Source organism: Martes martes, assembly GCF_963455335.1.
Source record: "Martes martes genome assembly, chromosome: 4".
Lineage (NCBI taxonomy): Eukaryota > Metazoa > Chordata > Mammalia > Carnivora > Mustelidae > Martes > Martes martes.
The window spans coordinates 138,662,794-138,687,263 of record NC_137891.1 but is presented as its reverse complement, the minus strand read 5'-3'; the positions used below and the strand labels follow the sequence as shown (position 1 = coordinate 138,687,263).

The 24,470-nt window shown below is 44.3% G+C and overlaps 1 protein-coding gene across 4 annotated transcripts in view; it reads left to right on the top strand.

The window, feature by feature from the left end:
- AK4 (adenylate kinase 4) overlaps window positions 1-24,247 on the top strand; it is a 66,353-nt gene extending 42,106 nt beyond the window's left edge. For all 4 annotated transcript variants that reach the window (XM_080801539.1, XM_080801540.1, XM_080801542.1 and 1 more), the window contains 3 exons: window positions 18,015-18,187; window positions 21,020-21,138; window positions 22,714-24,247. In XM_080801539.1, the coding sequence (XP_080657665.1) occupies window positions 18,015-18,187; window positions 21,020-21,138; window positions 22,714-22,828 (407 nt within the window). In that variant the 3' untranslated portion in view covers window positions 22,829-24,247. The remainder of the gene's footprint in view (window positions 1-18,014; window positions 18,188-21,019; window positions 21,139-22,713) is intronic.
- Window positions 24,248-24,470: the final 223 nt, after the last annotated feature.

Sequence of the window (24,470 nt, the reverse complement as noted above, 5' to 3'; positions counted from 1 at the left end):
GTTAGTAATAGAGTTTTTCATTTCTAAATGTGCCTGCCAGCCTGTGTATTTAAACAGTAAACCTGCAAGTTCTCAGCTCAGTCCCAATTTATCTCCAGGTAACAAGATGTAACAGTTGTCTACCATATGATTTTAGGTGAGGTATCAAAATATTTCAAATTTGCTGTCAGAGTTTGGTTTCATAAAAAGAAGCATTCAGTGTTGGCATTATGAGTGGAATATAATTTAAACCCTTCGTTGGAATAAAGGTCCCTTTGGAAGGAGAGTCGTCCTTTGGTCCGTGGTGGTATGTTCCCGCCTGTGGTTCTGTGCAGCTTCCAACACGGACTGACTGCTGCTCTCTGTAGATAATTCCGGGATTTTTACATCTTATTTATTTATTTATCTTAAGCAGAAGGTCAGAGCTGCTTGAATGTGTGTAGTGTTTGTGTGTGTGTTTGTTTTCCCTGAGGGTTAAATGATCTCTGACCCACACTGTTTCCAAGGTATGTCCTTGTTCAGTCTTGGGTAAGCAAGTAAATGTGGGTGCTAGGGGACCAGACTGTGTTGGTGGCTGTGTAGCCGTAATAATCTTCTCCAAGATGAGCATCACCTCTTTTTCTTTTTTATCACATTCTTAGAAGAATGAACTATAATACCTGAGACCTATGTCTGATTGTACTTTCTAACATGCTTATTAAATAGTCACATATTCTTAAATGATACTAAACAGAATCGTCACATGGGTTGAGTAGCACAGGAAGAGACAGTTGCTCAACAGGGCTAGGTTATGCAGAGTCATGTTGGTGACACCTGACTTGAAATTGAGGACACTCTCCTCTTGTCATAGATACACCCTTACCCAAAGCGTGGCGCCCGTTCAGACTTCATGTCTAGCTATTGATTCCATTAAAGCTACTGTGTCCTCTTTGTTAATGGTCCCAGGCGATTGTGCCAGCTGCTTTTGGTTCTAAGCATTCATAATTCTTCCTACAACTGAGCGTTTCTTGAGTACCATCCCTGTGCGGGGCACTGGCAAGACCCCACAGCAGAGCAGCATAGTGGGCGGGACCAGCCGTCGTGGCATTTAGGATCTGGTGGTGATTCTTCCCAGGCAGCGAGGATTGTCTTTGGTTTCTATGATTTACATCCAGACTTTAAGAACTTTGTTTTTATCCTTTGGCTTCCCTACATTCAAAGGATCTGACTGAAGAACATAGCAAAGCCTTGGGTCTCTCCTCTTGTTCATTTGGTTGGATTCTTTCCTGAGACCTTGTCCGACCCATGTCCATTTCTGGTGGCTTTCTTCTGATTGATCCGACTGCTGCTTTGGGATGAGAAACAATTTTAATGTAGTAGGCAACCCTGACTGTGTTTATTCGCTCTGTGATTTTGGAGAATGACTAGATTTTAATAGGGGCTGTATGGAAAACGTGTATACAGAGGTATTTGAACACACCCTAGAAATACTTGGTTCAGAGATCAAAACACAGATCGAGCATACATTTTTTGTGTGTCCCAGTGAGCTTGGCTTTGGTCTGTCTAAAGTGGGGATAGCATGCTTTCTGAGCTTACTCCAGGAGGAGCAAATGCCCCATAAACACTTGCAGTCTAGGACCCTGGGAGCCCCCGTGGAGGGGGTGAAAGGTGAGAGGTAGCACTGAGGAGGAAGGAACTGACTCTGTCTTAGGGGTGAGGTAGGCAGCTCTTAGGAAGGCTTCCTGGAGAAGGTGACACCAAGAGCTAAATTTTGAAAGTGAGAATAAACGCACCTTCTAGATGGAGGGAACATTGTGTGCAAGAGGTGTGGAGGTTTTAAACAACGGCAGATAATTGGACAGCCCTAGAGCTTGAAAATAGGAGCATGTACAAAGTCAGAAAAGTGGGTGAGGGCAAAAGTTAAACAGTTCATGAAATTCAAAAGGAGGGCATTAAATAAATATCAAAGTTAATATTAGAAATGAGTTAGAAGGAAGTTTAAAATGTAAAACTTCGAGTTGAAAGGAATAACTTATTTTTTAACTTTCTAACCAACAATTTAAAATTAACTAGACCAGGGGCACCTGGGTGGCTCAGTGGGTTAAAGCCTCTGCTCGGCTCAGGTCATGATCTCAGGGTCCTGGGATCGAGCCCCGCATCGGGCTCTCTGCTCAGCAGGGAGCCTGCTTCTTCCCTCTCTCTCTGCTTGCCTCTCTGCCTACTTGTGGTCTCCGTCCGTCAAATAAATAAAATCTTTAAAAAAAATTTTTTTTTAAATAAATAAAATTAACTAGACTTTTGTTTGTTTGTTGTTTGTTTTGCTTTGTTTTTAAGTGGGCTCTCCATCCAGCGTGGGGCTTGAACTCATGACCCTGAGATCAAGAGGCAGTGCACTACTGACTGAGCCACCCAGGCACCCCTAAAATTAAGTAGATTTTTAACATCTTAAATTTAGACCTACTTTAGTTATTAAACTAGGATTTCTCTCTATTGGGGTATGTCTCATACACTTAGAGATACACTTAACCCATTTGCTGTTGCCACTATATTAGAAGTCTGTAAAGTAAGGCACAGGGGTGAAACTGTCTCCTAATTTTATGATTTTATTTATTTGCCATAGAGAGAGAGAGAGAGAGAGAGTACACACAAGCAGGCAGAGAGGCAGGCAGAGGCAGCGAGAGAAGCAGGCTCCCCGCGGAGCAAGGAACCCGATGCGGGACTCAATCCCAGGACCCTGGGATCATGACCTGAGCCGAAGGCAGCGGCTCAACCAACTGAGCCACCCAGGCGTCCCGAAACTGTCTCCTAATTTTAGATGGTAGGGGAGCTTGCTTCCCTAATTCATGAAACCAGTATCTCCGGAATTGGATGAATTACGAATATTCACCCATAGCATCTGAGGCATACTTTGCTAGTTTAAGTATGAAGCAATTACTGGACATTTAGTACACACAAAGCAGCATACCAAGAAAGCAGTAATGTGGGAAAAGCATGGACTTGTAACTCTCGAACATCATTATGTAATTTATTAACTGTGTAGTCTTGAGCAAGCAAACTTAACCTTTTTTGGATTCTTTCTCGTCATCTGTAAAATAGTGTATATGGCATAGGTTTGCGAGGATTGGCTGACAAATGCAGAACTCTTAGTGGAATCCTGAAACATAGTAGGTGGTCAGTGGCAGTTATGGGTTATTACCGATGTTGTATATACATACAAACACATACTGACAAGGGCATAGATGTCAGAACTTAGAATTTCATTAATAAATGGCTTAGAAACTTAAAAGGGTCTTTGTTTGTTTGTTTGTTTTGTTTTGTTTTGTTTTGACAGAGATCACAAGCAGGCAGAGAGAGAGGAGAAAGCAGGCTCCCCGCTGAGCAGAGAGCCCGATGCAGGGTTCGATCCCAGGACCCTGGGATCATGACCTGAGCCGAAGGCAGAAGCTTTAACCCACTGAACCACTCAGGCGCCCCAAAAGGGTCATTAAGAGAAACCCAGATTTTGGAAAGATGAAAAAATTGATTAGGGTAAGGAGAAGAGTTAGATGTGACAAAGTGCAGGGAATTTTATCTTTTTTACACTGTCCTTATAAAAGTGATACATGAGATTACTGTAAAACATTCAAGCCATACGGGAAAATGTGAGGAAAAGCAACTGGTCACCTGAAACCCCACTAGCCAGAAAGAATCAGGGTTAACAGTTGAAAACCATCATTGTAGATGCTGCACATACACACCTAGAAGTGTGTAAGGATGGCACCATACTTTGTGTACTTTTTAAAAGTATTTAATTTTACTCAAAATTTTAATAGTAGTAAAGCTAAAGTGAACCTGAAGGAATTCTTACTGAATGTTAGATAAATCTTTCTTCATCACCAAGGATGTTAATTCTTGTGGGGACTCTTGAAGATTAGGAAAGCCATTAAGAGATTGACATACTTGGTTTTTTTTTTCACATTTCAGATTGAGACAGATACTGTCTTTCTGCAGTGACCCGTAAGAGGATTAATATACTTACACTTCCTCCCACCTCTTCTCCCCTCCGTCTCAATTTTCACTGGTTTTTGTTGCAAAAATTTATTACAAATTTTCTGCTGTACCTTGAATTTCCTAGTTTGTTTGTTTGTTTGTCCTACATCTAAAAGATGTAAATGGATTCTAGGCTCTGATTTTCTTACCCATTGCCACGTCTCTGTTCCTTTTATTTTGATTAATCTTTTGGTTATATCTCTGAATAGACGAGAAACCATCAAATTATACACTTTAAATGAGCGAATTGTTCTGCATGTGAATTACATCTGAATAAAGCTGCACTCCTTTTAACCACGGCTTTTCCCTTCATCATTACCTTGGCTGGATTTTGTTGGATGTTTTCCTCCCTCCTTCCCTCCTAGTGAAGGGCTCATGAGGTGTGGTGTTCCCTGAGTTCTCATGTTTGAAAATGTCTGCTCATCGGTCTGCAGTTCAGCTGGCCGTCATACTCCCCGGGCGGTCCTTGTGCCCTTTGGAACTTTGTAGCCATTGTTCCATCATCTTCAGGCCTGGGTTATTGCTCTGGGAAGCCCTAAGGCTTGTCTGACTTTTTTGAAGATGATTTTTTTTTTCTGTATAGACTTTCTGAGAAATTGTTTCTTCATACTTGGAGTAAATAAACTGCCTCCCTGTTGTCTTCTGTCCTCCCTCCTGTAGGTAATGTGTCCTTTTGATCTCCAGCTCTTGCCTTTGAAAGAGCTACTCCTGTATGACATCTTCTTCATCCTTTTGTTCAGTTTTTCTATTTCAAGGATGCCAGTTCTTTTTTTTTTTTTTTAAAGATTTTATTTATTTATTGGTTAGAGAGAGAGAGAGAGTGAGCACACACAGGCAGACAGAGTGGCAGGCAGAAACAGAGGGAGAAGCAGGCTCCCCACCAAGCAGGGAGCCGGATGTGGGACTCGATCCCAGGACGCTGGAATCATGACCTGAGCCGAAGGCAGCCGCTTAACCAACTAGCCACCCAGGCGTCCCAAGGATGCCAGTTCTATTGGATGTTACACTGAATAGTCCTTGTCTTTACTTTATCATATTTCATTTAAAATTTTCACACTTCTTTGTTTCCTTTTGTCTTCATATATGTTCAGACCTCTTCTTTTCTTGAGGGAAGGGGAGAGCACAACTGTGTTTCTGTCCCATAGCCACTTGAGAATCTCTTTTTTTATACGCTGTGTGTGCTGATGATGCAGGGCCTTTGCACTTACTGTTCCCTCTACGTGCCGTGCTGTACCTCTACACTGTCCTAGGGATTGCTTCATTCAGATCTCTACACCCATATCCCCTCTACACCCATATCCCCTCCTCTCTGGGTCCTAGCTATACCGCCCTAACTGCCTGTTTCATTTGTTCTTCCTACCTTAAAATGTGACTTATGGATTTACCTGCATATTTGATATTTTGTACCTTCCTATACCTACAAGTGTGTTTGACACATAGAAAAAGCTTATAAATACATGTCTGATGATATGTATTTATCAGCTGCAGCCCGTAGCTGAGCCATGTCAGGGATACTGGGCTTCTCTTCTTTTATTTGGGATAAAAACATGGGCCTCTGATGGAGTCATTTACAAATTCCTTTTGTCTCAATTGAGATACAGTGGGACCCATTTTCCCCTAATTTATTTATATAAAGACTTAGGTTCAAAGAACAAGTAAACAGGAAGGGCCTTTGGGCAAAGGATGTACAGTGAACTGCTCCTTCCTCAATGTAGTAGGCTTCTTCCTTTACTGGGAAAGGGTTCCATGGTTCTAGTATAATTTGTTTAAGAACAGAGATGATAAGCCACAAGTTTTGTCTATATCCTTAAACAGGAAAAATCATTACGCGGATGCCAGAGAATCTCAAAACCACTTGGAGATTTCCCCAAGAACCCCTACCTAATAGGAATTCATCTTTTATTTCCCTAAGCCACTTTGAAGATCCCAATTTATGGTTTAAAACCGAATTTTCTGTAGTATCTATCTTCTATCAGTGGATCCCTCAGTAGTAATGATAGCATATCTAAGTTTTTAAGTCATTGACTATTCCTTGAGAGCAGGACCTGCTTATTGCCGATCTAGGATAAACTCTAGGATACGTAATAGAAGAGTTCCAGGTGTCCCTGAAAGATTGCAGTGAGGAGGAAGTAGGTCCCAAGCTCTCAGCTCAGCGGGAACTGTGAAACTCACCCAGTGATACGATGTAGCTTCGTTTCTGTTTGCCAGCATCTGGAGCGCAGCTGTGTCTTACTCTTTTCACCATCAGTTAATAAAAACCGGATGAAGTGGAATATGGAGGTCTTGGATACATGTACAGATAAATATTGTGCCAAAAGATAAGGTAATTATAAGATGTAAGCCAGAAAAGGCCCTCATAAAACGGGGTTTGATGGTGATTAGCTTTAAGTTGCCATTGAGGCTTCTAGCGGGTAGTATGAATGGTTTGAACGCCTCTGGGTTAGGGAAGACTGTGGAAGATTAACTGCCTGCTTTCAGCTTTAATCATTCAGTGATTAATTGTGATGGACAGTGGCTTGCATATTTGTAACTTGGTTCTTGCTTTCCCACCAGCTAGGAAGAGATGGACGGTCAGAAGCAACCGTGTCGGCCCCAGGTCCTAATAGACATAGGAAGGGGGCCTGGTGTGGTGTGGCCTTTTCACAGGCTGCCAGTCCCAGGCGGAATTTGGAAGTTGCCCTTCAAAACTGCCCTTTTATTTTCATCACGCAGAGAGGGCTTGCTTTTCTGCCTGGGAATGTGGTGGTGGACTCTGGCTCTGTGCCCTTCCTCTGGAGGCAAGGCACTCCAAATGAGAAAAACAGAAGTGTCCTAGTTCCCTCTTCCCTTGTTGCTGTGGCACCTCCTGCTTCAGCTGCCCTCCCTTAGGTTCTTGGCATGGCTCGGAGGAGTGGGTGCCAAGGCCCAGTGGCCAGCACTGCTGGGAACATATCATGTCAGGGATTTAACGACATCTTCCTGCATATGGTGAATCTTTTTGGTGGAGGGAGTATCTAAAAAATAACCTCTAGGCACCCTAATTAGTGATATATAACATGATGAATTTGGGGAGAAATTTAACTATATAAAGTATATAAAATATATAAAATTTCAACTTTCAACAGGGATTGGCTGTTTGATTCAGCAGGACATAGCAACCTTTCTAGTCTGGATTAAGAGATAAGGGTCGGGGGGATAGCTTAGTCTGGAAGCTCGAAGTAGGTTTTCTATACTCTGGAGAGAAACCGTGTGATAAGCAGCGTCATGTGCAGTTAAAGTTAAAGGGAGGAACGCAAACTCTGTGCTTAAGTGGGTTCTTTATTTTACTTTACTGATTGGATTTTCTGGTTTCCTCAACAATTAATGAAATCTGTTCACTTGGATTGGGTTATCTAAGGAAGCTGGAATTCTGCTTTAGTCATTTAGAAAACATGTCTTTGAGGATTACTTTTAGTAAAAATAAAAGCATACCAAAAATTTATTGCAGCTCTCTCTAAATTGAAGAATTATTCATGCTGCCACCTGTTGACAGAATTTGGGTGTGCATCTAGTCCACTTGGTCAGTAATCCCTGCCCACCAGGAACACCATATCCGCATGGAATCTGACTGTGTCCGGGGCACATCGGGAATAAGCACAGCCCCAGCCCTCAGGGAGCTTGATTTTTTTTTTTTTTTAATTTTATTTATTTAACAGAGAGAGACACAGCGGGAGAGGGAACACAAGCAATGGGAGAGGGAGAAGCAGGCTTCCTGCCGAGCACGGAGCCGGACACGGGGCTGGATCCCAGGACCCTGGGATCATGACCTGAGCCAAAGGCAAACGCTTAACAGCTGAGCCACCCAGCCACCCCGGGAGCTCAAAGTTTTTAATAGGGGCTATAAGCAAACGTGTTTAAAGATGAATACACACCTACAGCTAGAATGGCAGATTCTCTTGGGTCCACCAATGTAACCATAGCTTGTCTAGTCTAAATCACTTAGAATGTACTTAATGTATGTCATCTAAGTACTTTCATGTTGAGAATGTCTATTCTTATTTAGATGCAGATTTTTGGAGCACCTGGGTAGCTCAGTTGGATAAGCATCTGACTTTTGATTTCAACTCAGGTCATGCATGATCTCAAGGTTGTGAGATGGAGCCCCATGTTCGCTCTCTGTCTCCATCTATCCCCCTAGCCCAGGACATGCGCACAAGCTCGCTCTCTCTCAAAAAACAAAACAAAAAACAGATTTTCTATTAAAATATTTCCATGGATCATGCTTTAAGTTCCATATCTACTAATTATTTGTTTCTTTTCAAATCCCAATATCCTAGCAATTTGAGGTACCAAGGAATTGAATCTCATACCCTGAGTAGATCTTTAGAAGAGAAGGCAGATCAGTGTTAACCAGATGTTCACTAAATGTATTAAAGAGGAAAATACCCACATTTTCCCTCTCCAGAGTCAAAATGAACATCTCATGCCCTGATACAGGGACATTCTTGATTGATAATCAGTTTCCATTTGTCTTCATATTGTGCTCCTCTGACAGTATATTCATTTAAAAAAATATGTATGGCTGGGTGAAGACACTCTACTGAAAATGGCTTAAAATGTGCTGGTCAGGGGCGCCTGGGTGGCTCAGTGGGTTAAAGCCTCTGCCTTCGGCTCAGGTCATGATTTCAGGGTCCTGGGATCGAGCCCCGGATCGGGCTCTCTGCTCAGCAGGGAGCCTGCTTCCCTTCCTCTCTCTCTGCCTGCCTCTCTACCTACTTGTGATCTCTGTCAAATAAATGAATAAAATCTTTAAAAAAAATAAAAATAAAAATAAAATGTGCTGGTCAGACCACACCTTCTCTGACAGTCTGTTCTTGGTGGCTGATGGATGTGAGAATTACATCTGAATTACTTTAATTTTCCCAGCCTGCCTTGAGACCCTGATATAAATCACTTCAAAGGATGCTGCCATTTAGGACACCATTTCATACTGTATGCCCGGAAGCCTTACATTCGGATCTGTGCACCGAAGCATACTTCTGTCTGGAGAGTCTTGTAGACAGATCGCTGCTGCTCCTGTCTTCTCGGAGCCTTTGCCTTAGGTCTGGCCAGGGTGATGGAGAGCTCCTCTCCAGGACCTGTGATCCCCCAGGACTGGGACTATGCACCCCAGACTTCAGTGAGAGTCCCAGTGCATTGCCAGGGCCTTCGTGTGAGGCCTTTGTGATACCTTCGGAGACTAGGACGCCACAGCTGCCCTGGAAATGACACTGTCTGAAGCTCGTCACTTCCATCTGTGCCTTTTATGTCTGTGATCCTTGGTTATTAAGGGAAAGGTACGTCATCCCTCAACGTCCTTTTTTCTTCTTTATCCTCTTTTCTTTCTCTGTTACTGATTCCCCTCTTCCTTCCCCCTCATCCTTCACTTTTCCACCATACCCTCTGGACTCCTCTTTCCTTACAGGCTTCTCCACCATCCCCCTACACTTCCTCTGACTCCTTGCAGATACTCTCTCTACCTTCTGCCTTAAAGAAAACTTGTGTCTCCCCTTGGAGAGGAGGAGGAGACTTATTCTCCCATGTGAACGCAGCATGTTGGGTCATGGCGGTGGTACTAGTCTGTCTCCCCACTGGTCCTTTCTCTCTATCCTTTGTGTCTTTCTTGTTACTGAACTTGCTGGCTGTCCTCTTAACCTACGGTCCCGTATCGCCTCATTTTCCCCTAGTGTTGGCTTTTGGCCCCATTTGCCACTCCTCCCCCCAGCTTTATACCACATGCCAGCCACTGTGCTGGGATTTATATGTACTAATTCACTCCTTCCTCACAACTTTCTGAATTGGACATGACCGTGCTCATTTTAAGGTGCAGAGAGGTGGGTAACCAGGGTCACAGCATCAGTAGGTGGCGTAACTGTGGGGAAAACCCAGCCAGTTTATCTTTGGAGTCTCTGTTCCTCTCTGCTAAGCTAGTTTTTCCTGGTGTGCTTCAAGTCAGTGCAACCTAGATGCCCATCAGTTAGCGGTGGGTTAAATGATGGTACATGGCCAGCCATGGGGTACTCTGCAGTTCTCAGGGAGAGTGAGAGAGCGGTATATATGGTGTAGGAAGAAACCTCCAAGATACATGAGAAGAAAAAAGCCAGGTGCCGTACATTTGTTTTGTGTATGTGTGGAGAGAATCCAGTGTGGTTGTGCCTGGGGCACCAGGCCGCGCAGCATTTTGATTTCTCAAGCTGCCTCGTACACGGACCACTGCAGTCACCACAGGCAGGCGTTTCTCTTAGGCTGCGGTTTTCTGTGTGGAGGGAAGACAGCATTGAGTGGTACATGGTGTGGGATTCTGGGAGTCAGCCCTTGGTTCTAATATAGGTTCCTCGGTTCTTCTGTGTGTGGTTTTGGGCAAGTCATTGAACCTCTCTGAGTCTCAGTTTTTATAACTTTAAAATGGGAATGATACCCATGTGCTGGAATTCTTGTGACTTTTCAGAAAATGGTTATTTACTCATTCAACAAATATTTATTCAGCATTACTGTGTGCCGGGCACTGTTCAAGGCACTAAGGATATAGTGGGAAACAACTATAAAAGTTCTTCCCTCATTTTGCTAGAATTTGCAAATGATCTTGAAATCTATAAAGAGAAAAAAAGAAACTGAGGGGAGGGGACTAGGGGTGTCCTGGGCGCGGTGGGGTTGCAGTTCAACAGGATGGTTCACCAACGAGACACGTCGTGAGCCAAGACTTGCGGGAACCGAGGGCATACAGAGATACCCGAAGCAGGGGTGGGTCATGCCAAGGGTCCATAAACTGAGCGTTTAAGGTGGGAATGGACCTGCAGGTTCGAGAATAGCAAGGATGTCAGTGTAGCTGGCACAGAGTGATGGAAGGGGACGTGAGGTGAGAGGTGACAGGAGCAAGAGTAGGCCTTCTAGGGGTGCCTGGCTGGCTCAGTGGGTTAAAGCCTCTGCCTTCGGCTCCGGTCATGATCCCGGGGTCCTGGGATCAAGCCCCGCGTCGGGCTCTCTGCTCGACAGGGATCCTACTTTCCTCTCTCTCTCTGCCTGCCTCTCTGCCTACTTGTGATTTCTCTCTCTGTCAAATAAATTTTAAAAAATCTTAAAAAAAAAAAAAGAGTAGGCCTTCTAGGTCCCTGGACAGTTTGGGCTCTTCTTGGGAATAAAGTTGTTCCAGCACGTCAGGGGTGCTGGGCAGCTGGGAGCTGGGTGGTGAGGGTGCTAGCAGGATGCTCTGATCTTTTGGTTGAGGCAAGGTATGTGGGGTGACATTTAGGATCCTTATAGTAATCCTTTCTTATACTCGTGGAGGAGGAGCGTTGTAGAGTGGGCACTGGCAAGACCGGAGACCTGAGTCCTGTTCTGCCGCTGTTCCCCCCACCCCCACCCATGGCGTGCCGGCTCCCTGGTCCGGTTACACCGGGGGTGGTGTGTGTTCCTGCTGCGCTCGCCTCACAGGCTTGGTGTGAAGAAACGTCTGTAAATGCCCTGTAAACAGCAGACTACAACACACAGCTGCGTTTGTGGAGTTGCTGTTGGGACGTGGACTGAGAAGTCCACGTTCTCCCCAAGCAGGATGGCCTTGTCTGGGAATGTTTACCAAAAGGAGGTGCTCACTTGGTGGGAAAGACAGCACACGGCTGTCCCCTTTCTTAACTTGGATTCTGTGTGACAGTTAATATAGCCTGTGTGTGGGTTAGTTGCTGAGAACTTTCCTCTGGCCGCTGCCTCAGGATACACTTGGACTGTCAGCTGCTTAAGGCTGAGCCTTTGTGCCAGAGTGGCCAGTCTGTTTAACTTGAACTCCGATGAAAGCTCATCATGATAAGGTATTGAACTGGATCAGGAAAGTCAGCTTCCGGCGCTTTCCTGTTAAACAGGAGTAGGTGATGACGGGGCAGTCAGGAGAATGGGAAGCTTGTGGCAGAAGCTGGCCTGGGTCGAGCTTCCTTTTGAGTGCGGTGGGGACCAGAACATGCGGGCTGCATGGCTGATCACCGGAAGGGCTGAGGTGTCCTTGTGTGGCAGAGAGCACAGAGCACCAGGGACTCCCTAAACCAGCAAATCTTAGAAAAGGCATTAAATAGAGGCAAGTTGTGCTTGTACACAAGCACAGGGCAGCAGTGCTGCCTTGTGACTGAATGGGGAACGAGCTGGGCTCCCAGGAGTGCTCTACCAAGAGCGACAGCTGCCATTTATTGAGTGCTCACTATGTGCCTAACACTTTACATCTCAAACATTTTACAAAGATTGCCTCTTTTAATCCTCAAAACAGTCCCATGCAGTAGGCATTACCTTTCGTTATGGGCTGAGTTGTGTTCCCCCTGAATTCATCTCTTCCAGTCCTAACTCCTAGTACCTCATAATTCAGCTCTTTTTTGGAGATAAGGTTACTAAAGAGGTAATTAAGTTAAATAAGGTTTTGAGGGTGGGCCCTAATGTAATATGAGTACTGTAGTGTCCTTATAAGAAGAGGATTTGGATACAGACACCCACAGAGGAAGAGCCCTGTGGAAGACACAGGGAGAAGGCAGCCATCTGCAAGCCAAGGAGAAGAGGCCTCAGAAGAGACCACCTGTCCTGACACCTCGATCTCAGACTTCTGGTCTCCAGAACTATGAGAAGACAAATTTCTGTTGTTGAAGCTACCTGTTCTGTGAGAAAACTAAGGACCGGAGAGAGATTACAAAGTCTAGTGGAAGTTCTTGCTGTCAGGGCTGGGCAGAGCTGGGATTGATGTCTGGTTCCAGAGCTTGTGCCCATAACTAACATGTTCCACTGAGCCCTGAGTTTCCTGGCTTAGACCGTGGCTTCTCCTCGCTTCTGAAAATGCAGCTGGCGCCCGGATCTTTGACTAGGCCGCTGTTCTCACTGTTTTCCTGTACTTTCTTGCCTGCCACACCACTCTCTGTAGAGGTAAGATCTAGGCTGGGAATGGCATAAACAGGTGGCTTGAGATAGGGACTTAGTGAATCTAGAAGGATTAGCCTTTGGGAATTTCCTTCCCAGTTCTCTTGCCATGAAACCGAGGTCAAGAAGACTCTCGTCAAAGTGGTTTGGACCTGCGTAGAAGTGCTGTTAAACCTTCCCCCAAATGGGATAGGTACACGGAGTTAATACTGCTCTTGCGGTGTTGCTGTCACTGGGAAGTTTGGCCAGAGTCACCTGGATAACTTTCAGAAAAATACCTAATTCCTGCTCCTGCTCCTCGATGTTCCCTTATAGGAAGATTGGTACAAAATCTGGGCAGTAATAAGCTGTCCCCCTCCCACCCCAAGTCTTCCCTGATAATGTTGATGTGTGCCATCAGATGGAGAACCTTGAAGTTGAGGAATGACTTATTTCTCTTGTTAGTACTTCTAAACCAGTAAAATGGTTGCATTCCAACAACATTAACATCTTAAACCATAACTCTTACATTTTTGCTTTCATAGTAGGCTTCTGTGTTTTCCTTGGTCTTTCAACTTTAACCTGTTTTGAGGATGGGAGGATATGAGAGCCGCTGTCTTAACAGAAGACCTCTAAGTCACCAGAATTAATGATTCTCTGGTCGTTAGCAGGTCTGAATGTGAGCCCTAAAGGTAGACACTACCCGGCATTTTTGAAATAGGTTCCGTCTGAGTTCAGCTTATTTTGTACACAGTTGCATTTTCCACCCATTCCTCCAGAGGGCGCCAGAGTTCAGAAACAGTTGTGGGGCTTTTGGGCCGACTGGACCAGGAAAGTCCAGGAAAGACCTGGAAACTTCAGCCAGTAGGATTTGAGCTTTTATTTGTTGGAGGAACTGTCATATTCTTGTTCAGAGCTTCCTGTTCTTTCCTAGTGCTTTATTCACCTTTCAGCCTCTATCCAAAGGATAAAGAACAGTGTTTTCTTGTCAGGATAGTGGCCCTAGAACCCAAGTCCAGGGCCTGAGGCCGGGAACTTGGGTCTTCAGAGAAGTGAACCCTTAATTCTTTTGCACACTTATCAGTGTTGACTGCATCTTCAAAACAGGGATTTGTGTGAATTATATGCACATACGATTTTATTAGCATATACCTTATAAAATGTACCATCCAAAATGGAAGCTAAAAAGAATGAACAAAACAATGCAACATAGGTTCTCTTTTTTCTGTACTCAGTGAGAATTACTTTGGAAGCCACTGCTTTTGAAAATGGCTTTTCTTTAAAAAGGGATTTGGGGGAAGAACATAGAGATTGATCTTGGGGTGGTTTTGGCCACAGTATCTAACTCAAGTTGTTAATTCGAAGCCTTCAGGAGGAGTTGGTTATACAGGGAAAAGGCAGGACATGGCAGTCAGTGAGAGTTCCTTCTGTGGAAGGCTCACTGCCCTCTTTGCTGGGATTCTATGTAGAATGCGCGAGGCACAGTACCTGAGGGTGGCAGAGGGAGTAACATGTGTCTTAAATCCCATTTCAGGAAGGTCGTCTTCTAAAAAAATTTTTTAAGACTTTTTTAAAAAAATTTCTTTGACAGAGAGAGATCACAAGTAGGCAGAGAGGCAGGCAGAGAGAGGTGGGGAGGTGGGGGGTGGGCAGCAGGCTCCCCGCTGAGCAGAGAGCCCATGCGGGCCTCAATCCCAGGACCCCGAGATCATGACCTGAGCTGAAGGCAGAGGCTTAACCCACTGAGCCACCCAGGCACCCCAGGAAGCTCGTCTTCTGAAGCAGACTGGTGCACAGTGTAAGGGAAGGTAGGCTACTGTTGACTAATAGACTTAGCAGAGGTACGGGACTTGCCACCAAACTTCTCTACAGCATCTCCAGTCTGACCTGCAGTGAGCTGTTGGGGAGGGAGGTGGAGAAAAGGACCTGGTTGAGGGTGTCCAGTATTTAATAAGGAATTTGGTGGGAAAAATAAAGGAGGCAGGCATGGTTTTATCTGGACTCTTCTGAAACTCCTTGCCCATCACCCAGCCTAAGTTCCCATAGATTGAATTGACTTTGTTATCTATCTGGTAGCTATCATGTATTTGAAGCTCCAGGATACACCTAGGTGCTGTGAAGCCCGATTCTAAAATTGTTTTTGAACTTAATCAAAAGAGAAGTTGCTTAATAAATTAATGTACAAGCAGTCAAGCCATTTCATAGTAGAAAAAATTGACATATTGGGTTTACAGGGCTTGACAGAGACCTGTATTTCACAGAATTAAATTCAGAGTTTAAAATAAGGCAACTGTCAAATAAATATGGCCACTGAATGGAAGACTAGAAGACAGCTACCCTAGTATTACACGTAAATGTTTGCCCACTGCGTGCCAGGCATTGCTGTCTTCCAGTGCTGAGGCTAAGTGTGTGTAGTGTACTTAATCTGAGGTAAAGTTCGACCTTTCACTTCCCTAAATGTCAGGTAGTCAGCACTTGACCTGACAAGTTATGTTGAGATTTGGAAAATATCTAGTCAGCAGTTCTTTACCTAAGGTATTTTTCTTTCCATTCTGAATGTACTATATGCTCAGTTAAAAATAATTAGAAGAGTAGAAAAGAATCACCCATCCTCCCACTGCAAAGAAAACCACCATGAATATGCTTCCCACATAATATCCCAATGTGTGGTGTGGGTGCCTTTTTTGTGAAGTGGATGCTTAGCCAGAGAGTCACTATGGGAGGAAGGAGACAGTACAGGTGAGTGACTCGGCACAAGTAGCATCTGGGCTGCGAGATTAGAAATGCCTCTTTCTCTGTGGAAGCCAGTCCCAATGTGATGAAGGCTAGACGAAGGCAAAGTGCACTGACACCCTGAGTGGCGCCCCCCACCCCGTGTGGGACAAGTGTGACATTGTTCCAGGAATCTCCCAACTGTCTTAATGTTAATACCTTGCTAGAGGGGGAACCAACCTTAACTTGACAATGGCAAGGCTATCTTGCAGGTGTCTTATATAGGTCCGTCCTCTTAAGTATGTGAAAGTTCTTTTGAAACCTCCCATTTTTCTTACTTCCCCTATCCCTGAGTATATAATCACCACTCCTCACCACTCCTCAAGGTCCTGATGGAGCACCTCTTTCTGTCCACGGGCCCTGTCCCTGTGCTTTAATAAGCCACCATTTTGCACCAAAGACGTCTCAAGAATTCGTTCTTGGTTGTCTGTTGTGGACCTCACTCCACCTGTATTCCAAAACCACATGAAATGTGTGATGGGTCACAAGAGGTCGGCATAGAAGAATGTGAAAGCAGTTTTGTAGGGAGCAAAATGGAGTCTCTCATGTCAGGCAACCTGTGTCAAGCAATGACCCAAGCAAGCAGTTAAGGTACCACAGCTTGGAGATACTGCCAGGACCATTGTCAGCTGACACCCAGAACTGATAACGAGTAGAACCGGAGAAGGTCTGCAGAGACCCCAAGCCCATAAAATCTTTTAAAAGGGAAGGATTTGGGCAGCAAGCTATCAGACTCTTCAGGCATGATCCCTCTATGTCTGACCATTTTAAAAAGGCAACTACTGGGGTGCCTGGGTGGCTCAGTGGGTTAAATTCTCTGCCATCGGCTCAGGTCATGGTCTAGGGGTCCTGGGATTGAGCCCTGCATCGGGCGCTCTGCTCGGCGGGAATCCTGCTTCCCCTGGTCTCTGCTTGCCTCTGCCTACTTGTGATCTCTCTGTCAAGTAAATTAAAAAAAAAAAAAAAATCTTAAAAAATAAAAAAGGCTCTGCCCTATGGATCTCTGAAGGGAACTGAGATCCTTCCCGGCTTGAACATAAGAAGCAGTAAGTGCCGAGAGCTAGCTCGGACCAGACCAAGGCCTTATCTCAACTGCGCTCCCACAGACTGACTTCGTGTGGGGTTCCTTAACTTCCCACACGGTTCTTTTACCTTGCCTGTTGTGCGGCTTGTCTTCTGTCCTGCTTTGTGTGTTATGGAAGAAGCCAAGTTTAATCACATGGTGAATTGTCCTTGAGTTTGGAATCCTGAACCTGCCTTATGGTTGTGGTTTAACTTTGCTCTGTGATTGAGTAAAGCTGACATTGTGGAAAGACACAACTCGTGTGTGCGCCTTCATAGTGTGCTCACAACAAGTTCCTTCTGGTGTTACCTGTCATGTTGGAGTAACCCTTTTGCCTAGTGGGAACGTGTGAGTACCTTGGTTAGGCCCGGGAGAGCCAGTGAACTGAGATCTTGCCCTGCAAGGTAACCTTTCCCTCACCTCTGTTTAAACTTGCCTTTTCTTTCCCTGTCATGACAATAGAGTTGAATGAAGCATGCCCTAGGTTTGGTTCTTACCATTCTTGTGTCTTTTGGGGAAGAGATACAACTTAATCTATATCCCTTCTGTAATAAACAACATCATGAGTTAGATACTGTGGGGCCATTGGGTAATTTCCTTTATTGGAGAAATTAGAAAATAAGCTCCAAGGGAAGCCTAGAACAAACTCTGCAGTGAAAGCTGTGTTTCTTCACCACCCCCCCCAATCCGGTGCAGAGCAATCCTTTTATTAAATAGAATAAGAGCAGATTACTAGAAAAATTAAAAGGAAAACACATTCAAGCATAAATTTTGGATTCACTAGGCTTAAAATTACTGTGAAATTGCTATAAAATTCCTAAGTGCATTTTCTCATTTTGCAGTCACTGTGCTAGATTGCAGACCACATGTTGAGTTTTGTAAGATGTAGGGAATGGATGAAAATATAAGTTGAGGGGTAGCCTGAGAATAATATACTCATCAGCTGTTAAAGCTATAAAAGAACACAAATACAATTTTATTCCTTTGCTTCTTTAACAGAAGAGGAAATGGAGGTGATGTAACTTTCCTAAGGTTATGGGAGTAGTTAAGAGCAAAGTGAGGACTAGTCTAGTGGTTTTCAGTTTAGTGCACGCTGTACTTGGGTCACGTGACTCCTTAATTTTTGCGTATACCAAAGGTCAAAGCTGGGCTATAAAGTAGCATATTTTCTTCTATTTTTAAATTTTTGGAGGTCAACATAAATTCCTGATAAAAGCTGGTTTCTGGATGGTGTATGTGTAGATTCAATTATTCTGTCAACTGAAAATACACCATTGACTCATTGGAATTGGGAAATGTCTTGCATTTGATATGTTTTGTTTCTGGCATTTAGGTTTTCCTAGGACATTAGTTCAGGCTGAAGCCCTGGACAAAATCTGCGAGCTGGATCTAGTGATCACTTTGAACATTCCATTTGAAACACTCAAAGATCGTCTCAGCCGACGTTGGATCCACCCTGCTAGTGGAAGGGTATATAACCTGGACTTCAATCCACCCCATGTACACGTAAGAATATACAAAGCATTTTACGGGCTGACAAGAAAGAGGCAAAACATTTCAGTTGTAAAGTGTAGGAGGGATACGAAGAGATTATTCGAAAAAGCAAATCTGCATGGCCGAAAGTGTTTGAAATTTCTCGTTCACTAGTGTCAAGGAACGCAAATTAAATTTATAACACCTATTGCTGGTGGGACCTAGAAGAATGACACTCTCATCTTTATTAGGCATATAAAGTATTAATAGCGTTTTTAAAAAACAACCTCACGTTGTACATTAACATTTTAAAATATACATACTTGATTCAACCCACCACTGGGAGTATAGGTTATGGAAATGAAAGCACCAGCAGGTAAGGTCAAGGACACAATGATGCTTATTTCAGTGTTGGTTTTGGAGAAAACATCTGAAAACAAATGAATATTCATTTATAGGGGATGACTAAGTAAACTAGAGATTATGTACATCTTGCAATATTACCTACTCAGTAAAAAGAATGACTTTGTGCTGTCCCATTTGACCTGTAGAAATACTTCCCCTGGGTCCTGTTGAATATGAAAAGCAAATAGCACAGTGACTGCATTTTTGTAAAACAGTGACCCTCCTCTACACATTATCTGTATGTGTGTGTATATGTACTCTCTAGTTTCATAAGAGCGGGGATAAATGGTGAGGGTTGGGACTGAATAAAGACTTGGGGTCAGAGTGGATGGGGTCATGGGAGTGATGGTAGTGAGCGTTTAAAGGGACTGGGAGGATGAGAGGAATAAACAGGTCCAAAAGCAACACGTGTTTACATGAAATAAACATATATAAAGGTATATGTTTAAAGAACCCTTTTAAATTAACACACTCATTTAAAGAATTATTCTTTCTGGTAAAGACATGAATTAGTTCAGTGGGATTCTTATCTCCAGTTACTGGGTGTTAGGTAGAATTACTTGTAACCATCCAGATGTGGAAGGGGTGACAGTCGCATCTTATTGGGTTAATGTGTATGGGATAGGTAGGTCTGCATATAGATAGAGTCAATAATTACTACAGAAAACCAGCTTCAAGAGGGTAAGGACACCTTCCCAGCTCCCGAGTGCCATGGTTTTGGTGACATTCCAGTGAGTCTTGCTCCTTTGGGCAAAGCACTAGTTGCCATTTGAAGTCTTCTTTTTAAAAGGTAATGAATACTTTTGGAATTTCTTTATTAAGTCCCTTCCTCCTTTCCCTCTCAAGAAACTAGTACAGGGGAAGAAATGGATGGAGAGGAGAAGAGGGTTCTGGGTATGCCTTGACATTCAACAGAAATGCTTCACATTTTAGCCCTGCCTAGACCTGCTGAAGCAGAGATTCTCGTGAAGTCAGAGAACCTTTAACATTGAGTTGCTTTCCAAAGACTGGAATACCTAAAAGAGCACCCACAGTTAGAGTGCTCCCTCCAAAGACAGGTGAAAATGCTAGTCTGGGCCACCTCTCCCAGCCACTGTGGCCAAGCTCTCCCAGAAGGAGAGATGCTGTCACCCTAGCACCATTCTGTTCTTTGTAGAAGCAGTGGTTGTATTTACGGGTGCTCTGCGGTCCTGGAAATGACTCTTCTGAGCTTTGCAGCTCTAAGCTAAATAAAGGAGAAGAGAATAAAGGAGATGTACAGCCGTCTCCCACCCCCATCTTGCCTGTTGAGTCAGGGTAACAAGCATGGAATACACGTGATGATTACGGGGCTCACCAATAACTCGTAAGTGCAGGTTATGGACCCAAGGCCCTGAGCTATAATGGAATTTTAGTGCATTTCAGATTTATAGCTGCTTTCTGATTATCCAGTTGAGTTGCCTGAGCCTTTTGGTTCTGTTTAGCCTGCCGTTTGACAGATTATTCCTTGTGACTATCTCCCTGGAGGGTAATAGCCATGGACATGGGAGACACTCACATGTCCAAGTTGTTATCTTGTAAGTAGGTATGTTTCTTGGGGAGGTTTAAAGTAAATCAGAAATCAGGTTTTCTAAATTGCAGTTTTTTAGTTCTCAGAAAATTTTGCCTGGTTGTTACAGGTAGAGACTCCGTGCCCATTTTAATCTATCTCTAAGTAAGTCATTATGCAATCTAGCAAAATTACCTGAGTCAGATTAATCTCGGGAAAGAATTTGAAAGTGAGCAGAGGCAGGACTGAGATACCTTCTCCCAGATCAGTGTTCTTCTAAGTAAACCAATTGGTTCTTTGAGAAATTGTCTTTTTTTTTTTTGTTTTTGAAGATTTTATTTACTTTAAAGAGAGAGAAAGCATATAAGCAGGAGTAGGGGCAGAGGGAGAGAGAGATCTCAAGCAGACACCATGCTGAACATGGAGCCCTGTGTGGGCTTGATCTTATGACCCTAAGACCATGACCTGAGCCAAAATCAAGAGTTGGATACTTAACCAACTGAGCCACCTGGTTGTCCCTAGACATTTTATTTTCCATATTAACAATTCAAACTTTAGAAAGCACGGTGGTTTTAGAAATGTTTAGAGGGCCAGAGTGACGTTGTCTAAAGGTGGTTTGTGATTGAGGGAGGCAGCATGGAGTTTCAAACTGTAAACTGAAAGTATCATTTTCAGTGGCACTGAAATGTGTTTGGAAAGATCTGAGAATTTAATAAAGATTCCACGTCAGCTCTCACGAAGTAAGGTTAATATGACTATTAAGAGTGTTACCTCTTTTCCAATTACTTTCACTGTTAACTGTTGCCACTCAGGCCTGATTCATCATGCAGTGGGAGTCCAAAGTAAGTACACGGATTTTGCACAGGAAGGTTTTTAATCTTGGGAATGGCTCAGGTGTTGGCCATATTAACTGGTTTCTCTGGTATTTATAGGGGGTTGATGACATCACAGGCGAACCGTTAGTCCAGCAGGAGGACGATAAACCTGAAGCCGTGGCGGCCAGGCTAAGACAGTACAAGGATATGGCAAAGCCAGTCATTGAATTATACAAGTGAGTGTGCTTCACCGTTTTCCCGGCAGACGCTCAGTCAGAACCATGTGGTGCCCAGTGGGAAGGACATTGGGCTCAGGCAGGGTTGTGTGTCTTTAACCTAGACAAAACGTTTAAAGGCCCAGTTCCTCCCTGGATGTCAGGGGAAATGCTGGGGTTGCACGTGGGAGATACAGCCCAGTTCTTTTATGCTGAAATTCTTGTAATACAAGGACTGAAACCCGATCATCTCTGTCAGGTTGTAAAATTACATCTAGGATTATTTTCATTTTCCTTTTCAAGGAGCTGAAATAGGGGTTTATATTTCGACACTGCCACCTGTAAATATCTCAGTGGGATAGAGGATGAGAAGGGACCTTTTGCCTAGATACAGCTAGAGGGAATTTAACCCAAAAAAGCGAACACTGTAAGCTGCAGATGGCAAATGAGATGGCTGCAGGGGCCAGGCAGCTGTTGGAAGTGAGTGTCAGACCTGGTGGGGATGTGTTCATCTGGGCAGTTGAGTGACAGTGCCTGTGCCACTCCAGTCACTTATCCCACAGGGGCACTCAGGCCCAGAGTGGCCAGTGAACCCTGTTTTTCAAGAGAAGCAGAAATCTGGCTGTGAGTAGGGGGGGAGAAACCCCAGTTTGTATCTTGGCAACAAATAACATTCTTAACAGCATGTGTACTGAACAGAACCCATTTGCAGACTGTGTTCAGGACAGCTGTCTGTAGCCGCTACTGGAATCGGTTTTTGACCTTTTGACTCCCAAATAATTTAGCAAGCCTTTATTGTTTTGTTTTGTTTTGTTTTTAAATATTTTATTTATTTATTTGACAGACAGAGATTACAAGTAGGCAGAGAGGCAGGCAGAGAGAGAGGAGGAAGCAGGCTCTCTGCGGAGCAGAGAGCCCGATGCGGGGTTCGATCCCAGGACCCTGGGATCATGACCTGAGCTGAAGGCAGAGGCTTTAACCCACTGAGCCACCCAGGCGCCCCCTTAGCAAGCTTTTAGATCAGAAGTTCTGATCATGTCATCATGATACGTCCTGTGTTTCAGTCTCTATTGTAAATAATGAGGGTTTTCCACTACCCAGGTTTGTCAGTGGTTTGTCTTTTGAAAAGTGTATCCTGAGGCAGATTTGGGATTGTCCATACAATGTTATTCTTTGATACATATTTTTTTAAAGATTTTATTTATTTGAGAGGGAGCATGCGCACAAGCAGGGGGAGCAGCAGGCAGAGGGAGAAGCAGGCCCTTCAGTGAGCAGGGAGTCCAGTTCGGGGCTCGAGCCCAGGACCCCGGCATCATGACCTGAGCCGAGGGCAGATGTTGAACCGACTGAGCCACCCAGCGGCCCCTCTTTGATGTGTTTTAAACAGGAGAAGAAGAAGAGGCATCACGGCAGGCATGCCAGAACTGTAAAAGCTGTGGTTTTACTTAGGTGCACCAAGTGCGGAGGTTGGCACTTAGCGGTGGGTGATAGGCCACGAGGTCATGCTGGCTTTATTATGCCCAGGAACTTCACCCGCCCTCATGTCATGTTAGAGGAAGCCAAAAAGGCCTTCATGTGTTGGATTTTGTTTTTCAGGAGCCGAGGAGTACTTCACCAGTTTTCTGGGACGGAGACTAACAAAATCTGGCCCTACGTTTACACGCTTTTCTCGAACAAGATCACGCCTATTCAGTCCAAAGAAGCATACTGAGCCTGCCCAGTGGAAGAACCAGGAAAATGTTGTCCATTCAGTTGTGTGTGTAGTATCGGTGCCGTGTCCAAGGTAGAAGCTAGTGGGGATAGCTCACAGCATCTTTTCTAGTTTAAATGGTGAACTGAAATGAAAACGAATGAGTAGAAAGTGTTCCTGAAGCGGCTCCTCTATGCCTTTCTCGAGAAGGGTCACCAACACATGCGTACGATGCCTCTGCACGTCTCAAGCCCTTCCCAAGAAAACAAGCCCAGGCCCGGCTTCTGGTGACGTCTAACCCCAACCTCTAGCTGATCTCTGGCCCTCACGTTGTTGCTGTAGTAGCCTTTTTGCGCGTGACGGTGTTGGCCTGTGGTGCCCTCCATCTCCCAAAGGCTGTTGAACCACGGCGCCAGGCCGCCTTGTCCCGAGGTCTCTGGTATGTGCCCTTCCTGGTGACCGCACGCTTGAAACCAGTTGCTTTTTGTGGTTGCTTCCCTGGCCTTGAGTGACTGTCCACGACTTATTTTTCCTGTTAGGAGTGATACCTTTTCTGCATCCATGCTCCATAGAATCTGTCCGTTGCAGACATCCCTGGAATGAAAGGATTTGGCTTCCACTCTTTATTAGACTAATTTTTTTTTTTAACCTCTGTTTTCTCCCAAGGCTGTGAAGCAATACAGACAGTGACTGCTTTGATCCCTCTCAGACCCATTTCTAAGAGCTGAGAGCGAGGGGAGGCTGTCAGATCGCTTCCCGCACCAGGAACTGGGCTCTGCAGAGGGCCTCCTTAACGCTGCTGGGCTGACTCTCATGGGTTGACACTGCCCTTTTCTCTTTTATTGTAAAAAAATAAAATCCTCAGAGTCTTTGGGAGTCTTCAAAAAAATGGGAGATGCTTACCTACATAAATGTTAAAGGATCGTATCTTGTGTATAGAAGTAATAAGGCCACATGAAATTACTGCACTAAAAGAATAGTTTAGCTTTTTCGTCAAGACAAAAAAAAAATGTATTTTGAAATGCTGCTAAATATTGATGCTGACAGTGTTTTTCTCCTGTGAGTGACCCAAGCATATTATAAATAGTTGGTAAAGGGAATGGAGCCTATGGGTTGAGGAGAATGTTGCACTAGCTGGGCCCGGAACTGAGTATGACAGCTTTATGATTATGGGAAAACAAATTCTTAAAACTTTTTTTTCTGTTCCAAAGATGCTTTCTGTGGGGTGGCCATTAAGTCTAGAAATACAGATAATACAGTTTTGTCATTCTTTATAATGTACTATCAAAAAACCATTTATTAAGGATTTGCCCGGTTTCCAGAGTTGGTGGCCACCTAATGTAAATCTTGCTCTCCTCTGGGAAGGACAATGAAATTTATTCCTGTTGCCTTAAAAATAAATACCCCTCTTTGTGATTGTCCCTGAAGAAGGTCCTTTGCTATTCCTGGGAGCGACTTCTGTCTAACTCTTCATACTGGAGGGGAAAAAAACCTACCTGTTTCTGCACACCATTTGTGTTGTACTATATTATTTATTTTCTGAAGATGTCCCAGCAGATCCCCAGTCAGTCCCTGGCACCCGTGTTCCGGATGTAATGACTGCGTCTTCCTTCCAAATACTGCCCCGCTCTTGCCAGTTCTTCTCCCTCTATTCCTTCATGTG